Genomic DNA, 20,184 nt, shown 5'->3' on the forward strand with positions numbered 1-20,184 from the left:
CTGATGTAGCTATACTCATATCAGACAAAATAGACTTTGAAAGAACAACAACAAAAAAGCTGTAATGAAAGACAAATAAGGGCGTTACATAATGATGAAGGGATCAATCCAGCAAGAAGACATAACATTTATAAATACATATACACCCAACACAGTGGTACCAAAATATATAAAGCAAATACTAACAGACCTAAAGGGAGAAATTGACAGCAATAAAATAAAGGTTGGGGACTTTAAAACCCCACTTTACATCAATGGATAGGTCATCTTGAACAAACTCAATAAAGATACATTGGCTTTCAACAACACATTGGACAAGATTGACTTAACCAATATATACAGAACATTCCATCCAAAAGCAGCAGAATACACATTTTTCTCAAGTATAGACGGAACATTTTCCAGGATAGATCACATGTTAGGCCACAAAACAAGTCTTAACAAGTTTAAGAAGAATGAAATCATATCAGGCATCTTTTATGACCACAATGATAGGAAACTAGAAATCAATTCAAAGAAGAAAACTGAAAATATGGCAAATGTGCAGTGACTAAACAACATGGGTTAATGAAGAAATCAAAAGAGAGATCAAAAACTACCTCAAGACAAATAAAAATGGAAACACAACTTTATAGAATCTAAGGGACAAAGCAAAAGCAGTTCTAAGAGAGAACTTCATAGCAATACAGGCCTATCTCAAAAACAAGAATAATCTCAAATGAATAACTAAACCATATACCTAAAGGAACTAGGAAAAGAACAAATAGAACAAAATTACTAGGAGGAAGGAAATAATAAAGATCAGAGCAGAAATAAATAGGGACTAAAAGACAATAAGGAAAGATCAGTGAGGGGTGCCTGGGTGGCTCAATTGATTAAGCATCCAACTCTTGATTTCAGCTCAGGTCATGATCTCACAGTTCCTAAGTTCAAGACCCACATTGGGCTGTGCACTGACGGTGTGGAGCCTGCTTGGGATTCTTTCTCTCTCCCTCTCTCTCTGCCCCTCCCCTACTTGTGTGCTCGCTCTCTCTCTCTCTCTCTCAAAATAAATAATAAATAAACTTAAAAAAATATCAATGAAACTGAGAGATAATTCTCTGAATAGATAAACAAAACTGACAAACCTTTAGCCAGGCTCACCAAGAAAAAAAGGGATAAGAGAGGGGACTCAAATAAATAAGTGAAATGAAAGAGAAGTTACAACTGATACCACAGAAATACAAGGACTGTAAGAGACTACTAAGAACAATTATACACCAACAAATTGGACAACCTGAGAAATAAATTCCTAGAAACATACAGACTTCCAAGACTGAATCATGAAGAAATAGAAAATTTGAATAGACTGATTAAAGGAGATTAAGGAGATTAAACAGTAATCAAAACCCTCCCAACAAACAATTCATGACCAGATAGCTTCACTGGTGAATTCCACTAAACATTCAAAGAAGACTTAATACCTATCTTTCTCAAAGTCTTCCAAAGAATTAAAGAGAAAGCAACACTTCCAAAACTCATTTTACAAAGCTGCAGTACCCTGATCCCAAATCCAAAGACACCACAAAAAAGAAAATTACATGCCAATATCTCTAATGAACAAAGATGTAAAAATCTTCAAAAAAATTCTGAAGCAAGCCAAATACTACAAGACATTAAAAGGATCATACATCATGATCAGTTATTCCAAGAATTTGTGGATGGTTCAAAATCTGTAAACCAATGCAGTACACCATTCAACAAAACGGATAGAATCATGTGATCATCCCAATACATGCAGAAAAATGATTTGACAAAATTCAGTATCCATTCATGATAGAATTCTCTCAACAAAGTGAGTATAGAAGGAACATAACTCACCCTAATAGAGGCCATTTAGGACAAGCCCATAATAGCTAACATACTCAGTAGTGAAAAGCTGAAAACTTTCCTAAGATCAGCAATAAGACTAGGATAGCCACTGTCACTACTTTTATTCACCTTAGTACTGGAAGTCCTAGCCAGAGGAATTAAGCAAGAGAAAGAAATAGAAAACATATAAATCAGAAAGGAAAATGTAAAACTGTTATTATTTTCCGGCAACATGGTATAACTTGTATAGAAAGCCCTAAAGACTCCACCAAAAAACTGTTAGAACTAATAAATGAATTCAGTAAAGTTGCAGAGTACAATGTCAATATACAAAAAAAAACTGATTACATTCTATATACTTATAACAAACAATCAGAAAGAGAAATTAAGGGGTGTCTGGGTGGCTGAGTCGGTTAAGGATTTGATTCTTGATTGTGGCTCAGGTCACAATCTCACAGTTCATGAATTCAAGTTGCACATCAGGCTCTGTGCTGACAGCATGGAGCCTGCTTGGGATTCTCTGTCTGTCTGTCTGTCTCTCTCTCTCTCAAAAGTAAATAAATAAACATTTTTTTTAATAAAGGGCATTAGAAAAAATATTTTTAAAAAAGATAAATTGAGAAAACAATGCCATTTACAATTGCATCATAAAGAATACATTCTGGGGGACCTGGGTAGCTCAGTAGGTTAAGGGTCCAACTTCAGCTCAGGTCATGATGTCATGGTTTATGGGTTCAGCCCTGCTTCAGGCTCTGTGCTGACAGCTCAGAGCCTGGAGCCTGCTTTAGATTCTGTGTCTCCTTCTCTCTTGGCCCCTCCCCTGCGCGCGCTCTCTCTCTCTCTCTCTCTCTCTCTTTCTCAAAAATAAAATAAAACATTTTAAAAATTAAAAAAAAATAATACAATCCCTAGGAATCAAAGACCTCCATGGTTAAATTACACTGTACACTAAATTATAAGACATTAAAGAAAAACATTGAAGAAGACACAAATAGAAAGATATACCATACTTATGGATTGGAAGAATTAATATTGTTCAAATGTCCATATTACCCAAAGCAATCTACAGATTCAGTGTAATCTGTATCAAAATTACCATGGCATTTTTCACAGAAAGAGAATGAACAATCCTGAAATTTGTATGGAACCACAAAATATCCAAAATAGCCAAAACAATCTTGAGAAAGAAGAACAAAGCTGGAGACATCATGCTCCCTGATTTCAAACTATATTACAAAGCTATAGTAATCAAAATAGTATGGTATTTTAGTTTTTTGGAGGAACCTCCATACTGTTCTCCATAGTAGCTGCACCAATTTACATTCCCACCAACAGTGACTGGGTTCTCCTTTCTCCACATCCTTGCCAAAACTTTTTATTTTTTGTCTTTTTGATACTAACCATTATGACTGGTGTGAGGTTAAAGCTCACTGTGGTTTTGATTGCATTTCTCTAATGATTGGTAATGTTGAGCACCTTTTCATGTGTCTGTTGGCCATCTATCTGTAAGTACTCTTTAGAAAAATGCCTATTCCTCTGCCAATTTTTAATTGGATTATGTATTTACTTGGTGTTGAATTGTAGGAGTTCTTTATATTTTGTATATTAACCCCTTATCAGATATACCATTGGCAAATACAATTGTTTGTTTGTTTGTTTGTTTGTTTGTTTTAGAGAGTGTGTGAACAGGGAAAGGGAAGAAAGAAGGAAAGAGAGAGAATCCTAAATAGGCTCTGCACTGTCAGCACAGAGCCTAATGTGGGGCTCAATCTCATGAACATGAGATCATGACCTGAGCCAAAATCAAGAGCCAGACATTTAACTGACTGAGCCACCCAGATGCCCCTACTTTCTTCTATTCAGTAGGCTGAATTTTCATTTTATTAATGGTTTCCTTTACTATGCAAAAGCTTTTCAACTTTATGTAGCCCAATTGTTTATTTTTGCTTTTGTTTCCTGCCTGGGGAAACATAGAAAAGTACTGCTAAGGTTGATGTCCAAGAGATTACTACCTATGTTTTCCTTTAGGAGACTTATGATTTCATGCATTAGAGTTAGGTCTTTAATCCATTTTGAGTTAATTTTTGTATATGGTATAAGATAGTGGTCTAGTTTCATTTTCCATATAGCTGTCCATGTTTCACAGCACCATTTACTGAAGAGACTATCCTTTCCTTATCATGCATTCTTGCCTGCTTTGTCATAAATTTATTGACCATACATGCATGGGATTACTTCTGGGCCATCTATTCTGTTCAATTGATCTGTGTTTGTTCTTATGCCAGTACAATATGTTTTTTTTAACTGAGGTACAGTTGGTATAAAACATATTAGTTTCAGGTGGATCACATAGTGATTTGATAATTACGTAACAAAATGCTCACCACAGTAAGTTAGCTACTGTCTGTCACCATACAAAGTTATTTACAATATTCCCTACAACAGTATTCCCTATGTTGTACTTTTTATCCCTGTGACTTATTTATTTTATAACTAGAAGCTTTTACCTCTTAATCCCCTTTTATTTCATCTATTCCCCCACTCCCTTCCCCTCTGGCAACCACTAGTTTTTTTCTCTATATTTATGAATCTGTTTCTCTTTATTTGTGTTGCTTTTTAGATTCTACATATAAGTGAAATCATATATTTGTCTTTCTCTGACTGATTATTTAGCATAAATCCCTAGTTCATCCATGTTGTCATGAATGGCAAGATTTAATTGTTTTTTATGGCTGAATAATATTCCATTGTATGTCTTCATTATCCATTCATCTATCAACGGACACTTGGGTTGTTTCCATATCATGGCTATTATAAGTAACACTGCAATAAACATAGGGGTGCATATATCAATAGTATTTTTCACAGAACTAGAACAAAACAAATCCTAAAATTTGTATGAAACCACAGAAGAATAGCCAAAGCTATCTTGAGAAAGAACAAAGCTAAATATAAATACACAGTGGACTATTACTCATCCATAAAAGAAAATGACATCTTACCATTTGTGACAACATGGATGGACCTCTAGGGAATTATGCTAAGCAAATTAAGTCAGACAGAGAAAGATAAATACTGGATAAATGTGCTTATATGTGGAATCTAAAAAACAAAACAAAACTCATAGATACAGAGAACACAATGGTGGCTGCAGAAGGGAAGGAATGGAGAGTAGGCAAAACAGGTGAAAAGGGTCAAGAGGTACAAACTTCCCATTATAAAATAAATAAGTCATGGGGACATAATATACAGCATGGTGACTATAATCAATAATATCATAGCATATGCTCAAAATTTGTCAAAAGAGCTAATTCTAAAATTATCTTTGTATGGGGACAGGTTTATGTGGTTTATGTGGTGATCACTTTGCAATATACATAAATATCAAATAATTATGTTGTATGCCTGAAATCAATATAATGTTATGTGTCAATTATACCTCTATAATTTTTTAAGGGCATGATAGTATGGAATTCATGGAGTATCAGGCAGTAGTGAGTGGTCGGTTCTTGGTGGTAGAGAGGCAGATAATAGTGGTTGCCACAGTGGCTAGAAGACAAAATGTGAAAAAGTTGGCCCCACATCAGTCAATCTTAACTTAATCCTATAAGGAATGGCAGGCTTTTAGGGCTTAAACAGGGAGTGGCATGACAAATATGGTGTAGAGGAAGGAGAGAAGATTTAGGAGAATGTTTTAGTAATCCATGTGAAAGATGGCTTGACAGAAAGTTTTGGAAAAATGATATAGTGTCACCAGTTTATATGACTATTTTAAAAATCAGGTGTAATTGGACCTACACAAATACATGTGTGGGGTCCATTGCCCCCTTAACCAGGACTAAAGTAGATTTCTAGAGAATTCTAAGTCTGAAATTCTCTGATTTTAACAGGTTTGGGGGCCTAAGAGAGAGTCCTGATAATTTATTTATTTTTTTTTTAATATGAAATTTATTGACAAATTGGTTTCCAAGAGTCCTGATAATTTAATGGGAAGTGGAGATTATGTACTAGTTGAGTCAAATAATGGTCTGATAGTTTCTACTAGTAAACACAAAAAGAATACTACAGTGTAACTTGAAAGAATCAGAACATTAGGAATTAAAAAAGCATATGTTGAAGCAATTGGAAAACTGGATTACAGTTCTCAAAGTGTGGTCACTGGACTACCATGGATTATTTTGAAGTGTGTTGCTTAATTTCTAAGTAGAGACTCTCTAATTAACTTTCTATCACTGATTTCTAGTGTAATTCCATTATGGAGAAGCATATTCTGTATGATTTCAATCCTTTTAAACTTACATTGTTGTTGTTACCATTGTTATTATCATTATCAGCAAGGATATAGTCTTTCAGTGAATATTCTGTGTGCACTTGAAAACAACGCGTATTCTGAAATTGTTGGGTGGACCGTTCTATAAGTGTCAGTTCTATTTGGTGGATGGTGTTGTTCCCTTCATCTGTTCACTTGCTGTTTCTTTTATTTTTTCACTGCAGTAGAAGTGTTAAAGTATCCAACCATAATTGTGTCATTTCTATTTCTCATATATTTTGAAGGTCTGTGGTTATATGCATACATATTTAAGGTTGTCCTGCCTACTTGGTGAATTCACCCTCTTGTTATGTATGTAGTGTCCTCCTGTATACCTGGTAATTTTCCTTGCTCTGAAGTCTGTTGTGTCTGATATTAGTGTTTTCTTTTGATTAGTGTTTGTGTAACATATGTTTTTCCATCCTTTTACTTTTTACCCACCTTCATCATTTTGAAAGTGGATTTCTTATGATAGCATATGGTCAGGGTCTTTTTTTTTTCATTAATCCATTTTGAAAATCTCTGTAATTATATGTTCGTATTTAAATTTAATGTAATTATTGATGTGTTTGGGATTAAGATCTACGGTGTTCTCTGCTTGTTCCTCTGATTCATTGCTCTGTTTCCTTTTACTGTCTTTGGATTATTTTTAAAATTTTCAATTTTAACTTATATGTTGTTTTCTTTATATATTGTTATGTGGATTTTTTTCTTAATAGCCAGGCTAGGAATTAATATACATCCTTAACTTTTCATAGTTCACTTATACTTGGTATTTTACTACACCAAGAGAGATGTATAAAATCTTCCATCAGGGGGCACATGGGTGTCTCAGTCAATAGAGCATAAAATTCTTGATCTCAGGGTTGTGAGTTCAAGCCCCACATTGGATGTGGAGCCTACCTAAGAAAAAAAAGAAAAAAGAAAACCTTCCACCATACAGGTCTCTTTAATATACCCCTTTAATGCTGTAGTTGTCATAGGTCATCTGCATATATTGAAAACCCTATCAGAAAATATTGTCATTTTTGCTTTTAAGTCAAACATACTTTAAAGAACTTAGAGAAAAATATCTATTATACTTACCTATATATTTACTATTTCTATTGCTCTTCCTTTAATTCCTGACTTTTGAAGTTTCTCTCTAGTATCATTTCCCTTTAGTATGAAGAGCTTTAAAATTTCTTTAGTGTAGGTCTGGTAGTGACAAATTTTCTTAGTTTTCTTCATCTAAGAATGTATTTATTTCACTTTCTTCCCTAAAGTATTTTTTTTGTTGGATATAGAATTCTGGGTTGACAGTTGGTGTAGCATTTAAAAAATACTGTTCCACTTCTTTCTGGCTTCCATGAAAAATGTGTAGTCATTTGAATGATTGTTCCCTTATATATACATGATTTGTTGTTAGTTTCTGGCTGCCTTCAAGATTTTTTTCATTGTCTCTAGTCTTCAGTAGTTCAGTTATGATGTGTTGGGCATTGATATTCTTGGGTTTTCCTGTTTGAAGTTTGCTGAGTTTCTTGTACTGTAAGCTAAGGGGTTTTTTTTTCATCACATTTAGAATGTTTTCAGAAATTTCTTTTTTTTCTTCCTCATTTTTTTTAATTTAAATTTTAGTTAGCTAACATACAGTGCAATATTGGTTTAGGAGTAGAATTCAGTGATTCATCACTTACGTACAACACCTAGTGCTCATCACAAGTGCCCTCCTTAGTACCCATCTAGATCACTGCCTATCCACCTCCCTCCATCAACCCATATTTTGTGCTCTATGATTAAGAGTCTCTTGTGGTTTGTTTTCCTCTCTTCCCCCCACTTTCCCCATATGTTTGTCTGTTTTGTTTCTTAAATTCCACAAATGAGTGAAATCATATAGTATTTGTCTTTCTCTGATTGACTTATTTCACTTAGCATAATACTTTCTAGCTCCATCCATGTCACTGCAAATGGAAAGATTTCATTCTTTTTGATGGCTGAGTAATATCCCATTGTGTGTGTGTGTGTGTGTGTGTGTGTGTATGTACATATATATATATATACACATACATACCACGTCTTCTTTATCCATTCATCAGTCGATGGACATTTGGGGTTTCTCCATAGTTTGGCTATTGTTGATAATAGTGATATAAACACTGGGGTGCATGTACCCCTTTGAATCTGTATTTCTGTGTCCTTTGGGCAAATACCTAGTAGTGCAATTCCTGGATGGTAGGGTAGTTCTATTTTTAGTTTCTTGAAGAACCTCCATATTGTTCTCCACAGTGGCTGCATCAATTAGCATTTCCACCAACAATGCAAGAGTGTTCCTCTTTCTCTGCATCCTTGCCAATACCTGTTGTTTCTTATGTTGTTAATTTTAGCCATTCTGACAGGTGTGAGGGTGGTTATCTCATCATGGTTTTGATCTGTATTTCCCTGATGATGAGTGATGGTGAGCATTTTTTTCATATGTCTGTTAGCCATATGGATGTCTTCTTTGGAAAAGTATCTATGGATGTCTTCTGTCCATTTCTTAACTGGCTTATTTGTTTTTTGGCTGTTGAGTTTAATAAGTTCTTTATAGATTTTGGATACTAAACCTTTATCAGATATGTCATTTGCAAATGTCTTCTCCCATTCCTAGGCTGTATTTTAGTTTTGTTGATTGTTTCCTTCACTGTGCAGAAGCTTTTTTTCTTGATGAAATTCCAATAGTTGATGTTTGCTTTTGTTTCCTTTGCCTTTGGCAGTGTGTCTAGTAAGAAGTTGCTCCAGGTGAGATCAAAGAGGTTGCTGCCTGGGTTCTCCTCTAGGATTTTGATGGTTTCCTGTCTCACATTTAGGTCTTTTATCCATTTTGAATTTATTTTTATGTATGTGTAAGAAAGTGGTGCAGTTTCATTCTTCTGCATATTGCTGTCCAGTTTTTCCCAACACCTTTTGCTGAAGAGAATGTCTTTATGCCACTGGATATTCTTTCCTGCTTAGTTGAAGATGAGTTGACCATACAGTTGTGGGTCCATTTCTGGGTTTTCTATTCAGAACACCAAAGTTCTGTAGGGGTTCTGTATTCAGGGTTTTGTTTTCTGAACCCCTTAGCTGAGGCTAAGACTTCCAGTACTATTTTAAATAGTAATGATGAGAGTGAACATCCTTGTCTTGTTCCTAACTGTAGAGAAATGGTTCTCAATTTTTCCCCTTTGAGGATGATATTAGCTGTGGATCTCTTATATACAGCCTTAATGATGTTAAGGTATGTCCCATGTATGCCTACTTTGTTGAGGGTTTTTATCAAGAATGAATGTTGTGGGGCGCCTGGGTGGCGCAGTCGGTTAAGCGTCCGACTTCAGCCAGGTCACGATCTCCCGGTCCGGGAGTTCGAGCCCCGCGTCAGGCTCTGGGCTGATGGCTCAGAGCCTGGAGCCTGTTTCCGATTCTGTGTCTCCCTCTCTCTCTGCCCCTCCCCCGTTCATGCTCTGTCTCTCTCTGTCCCAAAAATAAATAAACGTTGAAAAAAAAATTAAAAAAAAAAAAAAAGAATGAATGTTGTATTTTATCAAATGTTTTTTCTGCATCTATTGACAAGACCATATGGTTCTTATCATTTCTCTTATAATAGAGTGTATCATGATGATTTATTTGCAAATATTGAATCAGCCCTGCAGCCCAGGAATAAATCCCACTTGATCATGGTGAATACTCTAATGTACTATTAAATTCGATTTGTTAGTATCTTGTTGAGAATTTTTGCATCCATATTATCAGGGATATTAGCCTGTAATTCTCCTTTGAGTGGGGTCTTTGTTTTGGAATCAAAGTAATGCTGTCCTCAATAAAATAAGTTTGGAAGTTTTCCTTCCATTTCTATTTTTTGGAACAGTTTGAGAAGAATATGTATTAACTCTTCTTTAAATGTCTGGTAGAATTCCCCTGGGAAACCATCTGGCCCAGGACTCTGGTGGGAGATTTTTTATTACTGGTTCAATTTCTTTGATGGTTAAGGGTCCGTTCAAATTTTCTATTTCTTTCTGTTTCAGTTTTGGTAGTTTGTGAGTTTCTAGGAATTCATCCATTTCTTCTAGATTGCCTTCAGTTTGTTGGCATATAATTTTTCATAGTATTCTCATAATTGTATTTCTGTGGTATTGATTGTGATATATCCTCTTTCATTTGTAATTTTATCTATTTGGGTCCTTCCTCTTTTCTTTTTGATCAGTATGGCTAGGGGGGTTATCATTTTTGTTAATTCTCTCAAAGAACTAGCTCTTAGTTTCATTGATCTGTTCTACTGGGTTTTTTGTTTGTTTCTGTATCACTTATTTCTGCTCTAATCTTTATTATTCCCCTTCTTCTGTTGGCTTTATTTGCTTCCTTTTCTATCTCCTTTAGGTGTAAGGTTATGTTGTGTATTTGGGACCTTTCTTGCTTCTTGAGATAAGCCTAAATTACAATATACTTCCCTCTTAAGACTCCCTTTGCTGCATCCCAAAGGTTTTGGACTGTCATGGTTTCATTTTTATTTGCTTCCATGTATTTTTTTTAAATATTTATATATTTTGAGACAGGGAGAGAGCATGAGCAGAGGAGTGGCAGAAAACGAGAGACAGAGAGAGAGAGAGAGAGAGAGAGAGAGAGAGAGAATCCCAAGCAGGCTCCACTGTCAACGCAGAGCACTACGCGGGGCTCTATCTCATGAACTGTGAGATCATGACCTGAGCCCAAATCCAAAGTCAGACACTTAACTGAGCCACTCAGGCACCCCTGCTTCCTGTATTTTTTTAATTTCTTCTATTTCCTGGTCAACCTATTCATTCTTTAATAGAATGTCCTTTTACCTCCATGTACTTGAAGGTCTTCCAAACTTTTTCTTGTGGTTGACTACAAGTTTCATAGTGTTGTGATCTGAAAATATGCATGGCATGATCTCAATCTTTTTGTATTTGTTGAAAGCTGATTTGTGACCCAGTATGTGATCTGTCCTGGAGAATGTTCCATGTGTACTCAAAAAGAATGTGTATTCTGCTGTTTTAGGATGAAATATTCTGAATATATCTGCAAAGTGCATATGGTCCAGTGTGTCATTCAAAGCCATTGTTTCCTGGGGCGCCTGGGTGGCGCAGTCGGTTAAGCATCCGACTTCAGCCAGGTCACGATCTCGCGGTCCGTGAGTTCGAGCCCCGCGTCGGGCTCTGGGCTGATGGCTCAGAGCCTGGAGCCTGTTTCCGATTCTGTGTCTCCCTCTCTCTCTGCCCCTCCCCCGTTCATGCTCTGTCTCTCTCTGTCCCAAAAATAAATAAACGTTGAAAAAAAAATTTAAAAAAAAAACAAAAAAAAAACAAAGCCATTGTTTCCTTATGAGGAGGTATGTCCTGTGGTTTTCTGCTTAGATGCCATAACTGTAAGTGGGGTGTTAAAGTCCCCTACTATTATTGTATTATTATCAATGAGTGTCTTTATGTTTGTGATTAATTGACTTATATATTTGGGTGCTTTCAAGCTGGGGGCATAAATATAATTGATAGATCTTCTTGTTGGATAGAACCCATTATTATGATATAATGCCCTTCTCCATCTCTTGTTACAGTCTGTTTTAAAATCTAATTTGTCTGATGTAAGTATGGCTACTCTAGTTTTCTTTTGACGTCCATTAGTATGTTAGAGGGTTCTCCATCCCCTCACTTTCAATCTGCAGGTGTCTTTAGGTCTAAAATGAGTCATAGGCAGCATATACATGAATCTTGTTTTTTATTCATTCTGATGCCCTTTGTCTTTTGATTGAAATATTTAGTCCATTTACATTCAGAGTGATTATTGAAATATATGAATTTAGTGACATTGTGTTGCCTGTAGAGTTGGTTTCTGGTGATGCGCTCTGGTCCTTTCTAGTGTTTGTTGCTTTTGGTCTTTTGTTTTCTCCACTCAAAGAGTCCTCAAAATTTCTTGTAGGGCTGGCTCCTGTAGTTTTTGTTTGTCGGGGAAACTCTTTATCTCTCCTTCTATTTTGAATGACAGCCTTGCTGGATAGAGTATTCTTGGCTGCATATTTTTCCTATTTAGCATGTTGAATATATCTCGCCAGTCCTTTCTGGCCTGTCAAGTTTCTGTGGACAGTTCTACTATGAACCTGATCTGTCTTTCCTTGTAGGTTAAGGACTTTTTTTCCCCTTGGTGTGTTCAATATTCTTTCCTTGTTTGTGTTTTTTGTGAATTTGACTATGACATGTCTTGGTGATGGCTGGCTTTTATTGAATTTAATGGGAGTCCTCTGTGTTTCTTGGATTTTATATCTGTGTCCTTTCCCAGAATAGGGAAGTTTTCATCTATAATTTGCTCACATAAACCTTCTGTCCCTTTTTCTCTCTCTTCATCTTCTGGGACTCCTAGGTTATAAATATTATTATATTTTAATAAATTGCTAATTCTGCCTTCAGGATCTCTCACTTTTGTTTTCCTCTTCTTTTCAGTTTCATTATTTTCCATAATTTTATCTTCTATATCACTATTTTGCTCCTCTGCCTCATCATCCATCCTCATTTTTATGGCCTCCATTTGGGTTTGCATCTTGGTTACAGCAATTTTAACTTCAGTCTGACTAGATTTTACTTCTTTTATCTCTGCAGAAAGGGATTATCTTGTGTCTTCTATGCTTTCTTCAAGCCTACCTAGTATCCTTATAATCATTGTTTTAAATTCTAGTTCAGACACTTACTTAATTCTGCATTGATTAAATCCCTGGCTGTCATTTCTTCTGTTTTTTTCTTTTGAGGTGAATTCCTCCTTCTTGTCATTTTGGAGGAAGAAAACAACAACAACAATAATAGTAATAATAGAATGAAATAAAAATTTAAATTTTTTAACTATCAAATAAAGGAAGCTGGATCCTAGGTGTGTTTTGGTCTGCTTGTTAAGAGAAGCTCGATTAAAAAAAAGAAAAATATTAAAATTAAAAAATAAAAAATAATAAGGTAAAATAAAAATTTTTGCTCTTTTTGTGTCCAAGAAACAAAAGAAAAGAAAAACAACAACAAAAACAAAAACAAAACAACAAAAAAGTGAACAAACCAACAAACAAAAAAACCCAAATGAAGCTAGATCCATTTTCCTCTAGAGCTGAATCTTTGCAGCACTCTATGATCAGTAGGCTAAGCTCCCAGAAGGGATTTGTACTGGTCCTCTGGGGGAGGGGTCTGCTGATCTGATTCCAAGGCCCACTTGCCCTAGTGGAGTTGGACCTGGAGGCAACAGGGATGCAAGGCTTGGTATAACAGCCCTGTTCTCCACTTAGTGGCACTGTTTTGCTCACTGGAGTCAATCAGTGTTGATGGGCTAATGGTGTAAATGGCTTCACCCTGCTCTCTAGTCTCCGAAGTGAGAAGCTCGCACTCTCACAGACACACGGATCAGTCACCCATCCTGTGCCCCCTGCTTCTGTCAGCTCTCTGCCTTCCTCCTGTCTGTGTCTGAGCTGTCTGCCTACCAGGCGGCACCTCTCTCCAGAGTTTTATCTCAGGTGCAGTTGTGTTCCAAAACCACACATCAGAGACTCCCATGGTTCAGACCTGCAGTGATCTTCTGGGGGAGGGTCTCACTGTGCTATAGCTGGGGCCAGCTTGTCCCAGGAAATAGTCATGCCACTGCAGAATGGCAGAAGGTCAGAGTTTATGGTAAATCACAACACAGAGCTGGCACCAGGATTTGCTGCCCTTAGCTGTCATCCTTTGTTCCTGTATGGGTGCCATGTGGCTTGATGGTGCCTACTGGATCTTTTGCCTGTGGAGAGGCCATATAACCCCTACCAAATGCACTCCAAGGAAGGGAACATCTTCTCCCCACATGATCCGGGGGATCCTCAGACCTTGCTGCCTGCTCCCAGGGCTCTGCCCTGCTTCCTCACCAGAGCACTGCCAGATGCTGACCTCTGAAACTTCAGATTCAGTGCTCTAATGTTTATAAAAAACTGGCAGTATTGAAACTCTCTCCTTTTTCTCTTGTCAGTGGTTTTGGGGAACAGTTGTTTTGTGCAGTCCCCAGTTCGTGTTTTCACTCTTTCTCTCTAGTTGCTTTCAGAGGGAGTGCTTTCTTGTGCAAACCCAGTGCACTGCTCTCTCTCCCCCTCTCTTTTCCTCTCCCTGAAAACAGCCCCCTCCCCTCTGGGGCACTGCAGCTCTTCACTTCCCCAGTTCCCCTCTCTGCACTATGTACCTGCTGTGTTCTTTCATTCAAATTATGCAGACTATTCTGTTAATCCTCAGACTGATTTCCTAGGTGTTCAAAATGGTTTGATGTTGATCTCGCTGTGTTTGAGGGACAGACAAGTCCCCTTACTACTCTGCCATCTTAACTCTTCCTCCAAGAAATTTGTTGATATTGTTCTCCACCACACTTTCTCTTCTGTTCCTGCATCTCTGATGGCAGAATGTTAGATGTTTATTGTTGTCCTATAGGTCCCTGAGGCTCTGTTCATTTTTTCCAATACAGTAAAACCTTGGTTTATGAGTAACTTGTTCTGCAAGTGTTCCACAAGATGAACAAACATTTCTAATAAATTTTAACTCGATAAACAAGTGATGTCTTCCAATACAAGCAGTGTGTGATGCTGAACATTGCATGATCACAACTGAGCCAATGGTTCTTGAAATTCACTTTGATATATGAGTGCTTTGGATTACAAGCATGTTTCCAGAATGAATTATGCTAGCAAGCCGAGGTTTTACTGTATTATTATTTCTCTGTTCTTCAGACTTGATCATTTCTTTTGAGCTATTTAGTTTACTGATTCTTTCCTCAGTAATCTTATGTTGTAATTAAAATTTACCAGTGAATTTTTTATTTCAGTTATTATATTTTTCAGTTCTAATATATCAATTTCATTCTTTTTTTTCATCTATATTTAACCCTTGAACAACAGAGGGGTTAAGAGTGCTAACTTCACACACAGTCAAAATCCACACATAACTTTTGATTCCCACAAAATTTACCAATAGCCTATTGTTAACCAGAAACCTTACTAACATAAGCAGTCAGTTATCACTTCTTGTTCATGTTGTATGTATTACATACTTTATTCTTACAATAAGTAAACTAGAGAAAAGAAAATGTTAAGAAAATCATAAGGAAGAGAAAATACATTTACAGCACTGTACTGTAGTTATCAAAAAAAAAAAAATCCACATGTAAGTGGACCCGCACACTTCAAACCTGTGTTATTCAAGTGTCAACTATATCTCCCTGCTGTTATTTTCCATTCAGTTCAAGAGTATTTACCCTTACTTCTTAGAGTCTGGTTATAAGAGCTGCTTTAAAGTCTGATAATTTCAACTACCATGTTACCTTGGTGTTGAGATCTGTTGGTTGTCCTTTCCCTTAAACATTACTGAGATTTGCATAGTTGTTTGTATGTTAAGTCATTTTGAATAATACCTTGGACATTTTGAATACTATGTTATGAGACTCTGGACCTTGTTTAGTTGCTGTGGAGAATGATGGCTATTACATTTTTTAAGAAGTTGATCCAATTTAGACTACAAGTTCTTACTGGCCTTCAGGGTCTATGTTTCTTAGGTCATTTCAGTTTTCAAGGTGTTTTCAGTGCTATTTGGATAATGTAGATCACTCAGTGGCTAGTCTGGGACCTGTAAAATATTCTATTCCATAGTTCAGTCCTCAAAGACTTTCTACCCTGTTTAGGCTCAGATCCACCCATGCACAGTTTGGGGTAAGTCCTGGAGTTTATACACTTTTTGGGATCATTTTCTTGAATTCCTTCCTCTCTGAATTCTTCCAGACACTTTATGGTTCCAGAAGCCCCTATATTCCTGATCTTTTTGCAAGAAAGATGGGCTTTTGTTTTCCTACTTTGCAATATACTTCCTGCAAATGTGTCTGCCTCTAGAGCCAAGCAGCTGGAAAACAGAGATAGAAAAATGAAACAGGATTCTCCTCCCACCTCCATGTTCTTAGGACCAGAGCTCCTCTAGTCGTGGAGGATTCCCCTTCCTCAGGGTTTTAGGTGCCTATCGGGCTGTCATTGCCATACCGCAGTAGGATTTCCTGGGAATTGGGGGTGGGAGGAAACAACAACAGAGAAGATTTCCTCCATTCGTTCATACTCTTAGGGGCCCCTTTTCCTTCTCTTCAGACCAGAAAGGGCTTCTTTTGGAGTACCTTTTGGGCACACCCAGTTTCAAGTTGCTGTTGAGATCAAGCCAGAGGATATCATAGGGACAACAAAAGAATTTTCTAAGCACTACTTGCTTAATCACTTCAGGGATACAAAAGAGAAGGGAAAGGAACAAACATTTATTTGAATACATACCAAATTTAAAAATTTCTTTTAAACATTTATTTATTTTTAAGACAGAGAACACAAGCAGGGGAGGGGTAAAGAGAGAGGGAGACACACAGAAATCGAAACAGGCTTCAGGCTCCAACCTGTCAGCACAGAGCCCGACATGGGGCTCAAACTCACAGACTGCAAGATCATGACCCAAGCCAAAGTCAGACGTTTAACCGACCAAGCCACCCAGGTGTCCCTACATATGAAAATGTTTAAGCTAATCTAATAACCTTACAAAGTAGACAAAACTGGAAGGGGCCAATTTTATATCTGGATGATGGGATGATAAAGAATGGGACAATATCCCTTGTCTTCCCAAGACCCTATGCAACACTGGTCCTTACAATTTGAAGGGTAAGTCTGTCTCATATTTATGAAATGCCCAGGACTTCATGGGTAGTGTTTTACTTAAGCACCCCTAAAATAATATGCCTTAATTAAAACTAACAGTCATGCTTTTGGAGAAATGTCAGGCTGTGTGACTGAGCAGCTGGAGATTTGGGGGTTTGGAGACCTTCTCAATAGTCCTTATTTCACATTGTTGAATGACAACCTGTTCTGCCACAATTATCATATATGGCCATACAGGTTACAGACTCCAGGAGAAGTTTTCTGGGTTTTTTCCTCATGGATTTTGATGTAAATGGCACCTCCTGAAGCTGTGTGCATTTTGGCTGTGTACCCTGCTCACAGCAAAGATCCTGGACAATGAAAAAAGTACGATGTGACAATGACAGCATATCATCTCTTTTCTTCATTTACTCTCTGCCTCTTTCCTCCTCTCCCAGTGTTGGAGGAAGATGACTGTGACCTCTCCAGAGTCTTTGAGTCTCGCTAGAAGAAACCATCCATTCTCCCAGAGTGCCCCAACAGGACTGAACTGCATGGGCTGGCCAGAGTACCTACCAGACACTGGTGAGTCATGTGCCTCTCTCTTTTGTTTTATACTCTGGTGTCCTAGAAAGAAGGACAAGAAATGAGAGAGTATCGTTGACTGCTATGTTTACTTGTCTGGCAGAAGTAGCTTGAAGGTGAGACAGATAAACCAGTGTCTCTTATCCCTTCAGTTAGGAAGAGGTCCCTAGCACCCAGAGAAAGGGAATTATTGGCTTGGGGAAGATTCCATTATTGAATCCCCAAACCTGCCTCCGTTCATTTATTTTGAATAAAACTAATGTTCATCTCTTGGGTCTAGCAATAGGATATAATTATAGGATATATAACTTGCAGAAGAAATAATCACATAGAGAGTTGTCTTTAGTCTAGAATGGAACTTGAGTGTGTTTTCCCTTTGACAGACAAGCTTCTTCTGTGAGTTTTATGGCTGCTTCTCTGAGTCTCTTACCCAAATCTATGGCAAACAGCATCACATCATATATTTGCCCATAAAAGCACTGGCCTTTGTGCCAGAAGGAAACTGGGCCAAGATAGGGCATCCTCATGCATAGCCACCACCTTTCCCAGACCTAACCTAGGAGGGGCTTGCATATGCTGAAAATGTTCAAGGGCTCCCGGTGTCAAGTGTCAGATCTTGAGCAGGTGCAGATTTTATTAGCAACCTTATTGTCTGAAAGCTGGCTGGAAGGAGAGGCCAATCTGGTGTTTAGGAAAGACAAAGAATGGAGGGCACCTGGGTGGCTCAGTTGGTTGAGTGTCCAACTTCAGCTCAGGTCATGATCTCACGGTTCATGAGTTTGAGCCCCACATCGGGCTCACTGCTGTCAGCCTGTTAGTGCAGAGCCTGCTTCGGATCCTCTGTCCCCCTCACTCTGCCCCTCCCCGGCTTGCACTCACCCAAAAATAAATAAATATATATGTTTTAAATATAAAGAATGGTAAATCCCTAGACAGGGTTGAAAAAGCAAAATAGCTACACCTGTCAAACATGTACTTCATCCAGACTTGGGGAGTGGGAACAGGACTGACATTCCAGGCAAAAGATGATAGGAGCAGAGTGGCTAGGCTCTGGGGGTTCAAGTGCAGCATATGCCATCCTGAGGGAGGTCAGCTCTGATGCAGAACTGAGTCCTGAACTCTGAATCCAACTCAGTGCATACTAGGTGCTGGTCCTGGGGGAGCTAGCTGCTCTGATTAGGTGGTGGACATGATTATTTTCCATTAGCAAATGTATGTGCTTATGCTGCATCATGCAGTGGACTTATTCTTTCCCAGATTGGTTGTGATTTAAATTCACAGTAAGCAAAGTCATGAAAAGGTAAGTTTGACAACTGCTGAAAGAATGTTTTCAAAGGAAACAGATATTTCTAACATAGGTCTTCGTTAAGTTATGGGATTATTTACAGGCTCATGGAAGGAGCAGTAATTGGTGACAATAGTGTTTTTCCAGTGATAATTCTCAAGGCTGAATTTGCCCTTTGAAGTTAGAACTTTCTTACAAATCCAAAGCTTAATAATCATATGTGCCTAAAATTTCAGAGGTTCATTTGAATTAACTGACAGGTGGGGGTGCCTGGGTGGCTCAGTCAGTTAAGCGTCTGACTCTTGATTTTGGCTTAGGTCATGATCTCACGGTATCATTGGTTCAAGCCCCATGTCGGGCTCTGCGCTGACCCTGCGGAGCCTGCTTGGGATTCCCTCTCTCTCTCTCTCTCTCCCGCTCTCTGCCCCTTCCGATTCACGCTGTCTCTCAGAATAAATAAATAAATTTTTTAAAAAATTGACAGGTGTGGGCGCCTGGGTGGCTCAGTCGGTTGAGCATCTGACTTCGGCTCAGGTCATGATCTAGCAGTCTGTGAGTTCCAGCCCCGCATCGGGCTCTGTGCTGATGGCTCAGAGCCTGGAGCCTGCTTTGGATTCTGTGTCTCCCTCTCTCTCTGACCCTCCCCCACTCATGCTCTGTCTCTCTCTCTCTGTCAAAAGATAAATAAAACATAAAAATTTTTTTTTAATTGACAGGTGAATTTATTGCAGAATAATCAAAAAAACCTCAGTGACACATATGTCCTGACATGCTTGCACCCCAAGGATACTGCTCTGGATGTAAGAGATCGGGGCTCTGGCTCTAGCTGCACTAGATATGGGGGTGAGAAATCGTGCACATCCCTCATTTCTCTGTATTTCAGATTCCTTCATTATTCAAAAAAGGAATAATAATTCCTCTTTTCCCATTTCATCAGGTTAATATTGACAGTCAAGTTAATATGGACTTGGGTCTCTGTATTTAGGAAAGCCTTCTTTTCTTTATCACTTCAATTCCAACTGTTCTGTTCCAGACTTCTGGGGTTATATTTCCAGTCTCTATCCCAAGAACCTCTCTCATCATTTTCATTATTTTAAAAAATATTTCCGCTTAGGTCTTGGAGAATTTCTGTTTTATCTTCTACTTTGTTTTTCTGGTTTTACTACCTGTTCATTGCCTCCTAGATTTGTGATTCAGTGATCACACTTTTAATCTACAATAAATCTTTCCAATGTCCTATAGAAGTTTGGTAAAAACAGAATATTGAGAATTTCGTAAAAACTTTCTCCTGTTCATGTTTTATAAATGTATTTGCAAATTCATCTGCATTTGTTTTGACTGGTAGTTTTTCTATAGGTGAAATTTCTCTATTTGCTTATCCTTACAGACATCAATCTTTCCCCAACAAGGGCTTGTTATCAAGTAGTTGGAGACAACATCCTTTCAGAGACTGCTATAGAGTGCTATTAAACTCCTTCAAACACAGCTGAAGCAGGAAGTGAAAGG

At 37.8% G+C, this 20,184-nt stretch overlaps 1 protein-coding gene across 1 annotated transcript in view; it reads left to right on the forward strand.

Annotated features, from left to right (window-relative positions):
* The window catches only part of ARHGEF4 (Rho guanine nucleotide exchange factor 4), a 176,270-nt gene that overhangs the window by 44,940 nt on the left and 111,146 nt on the right, over positions 1-20,184 (forward strand). Inside the window, exon 2 of the mRNA XM_032594386.1 lies at positions 17,267-17,393. Within this exon, the coding sequence (XP_032450277.1) occupies positions 17,267-17,393 (127 nt within the window). The remainder of the gene's footprint in view (positions 1-17,266; positions 17,394-20,184) is intronic.

This window comes from Lynx canadensis, chromosome C1 (assembly GCF_007474595.2).
Source record: "Lynx canadensis isolate LIC74 chromosome C1, mLynCan4.pri.v2, whole genome shotgun sequence".
NCBI classification, from domain to species: Eukaryota; Metazoa; Chordata; class Mammalia; order Carnivora; family Felidae; genus Lynx; species Lynx canadensis.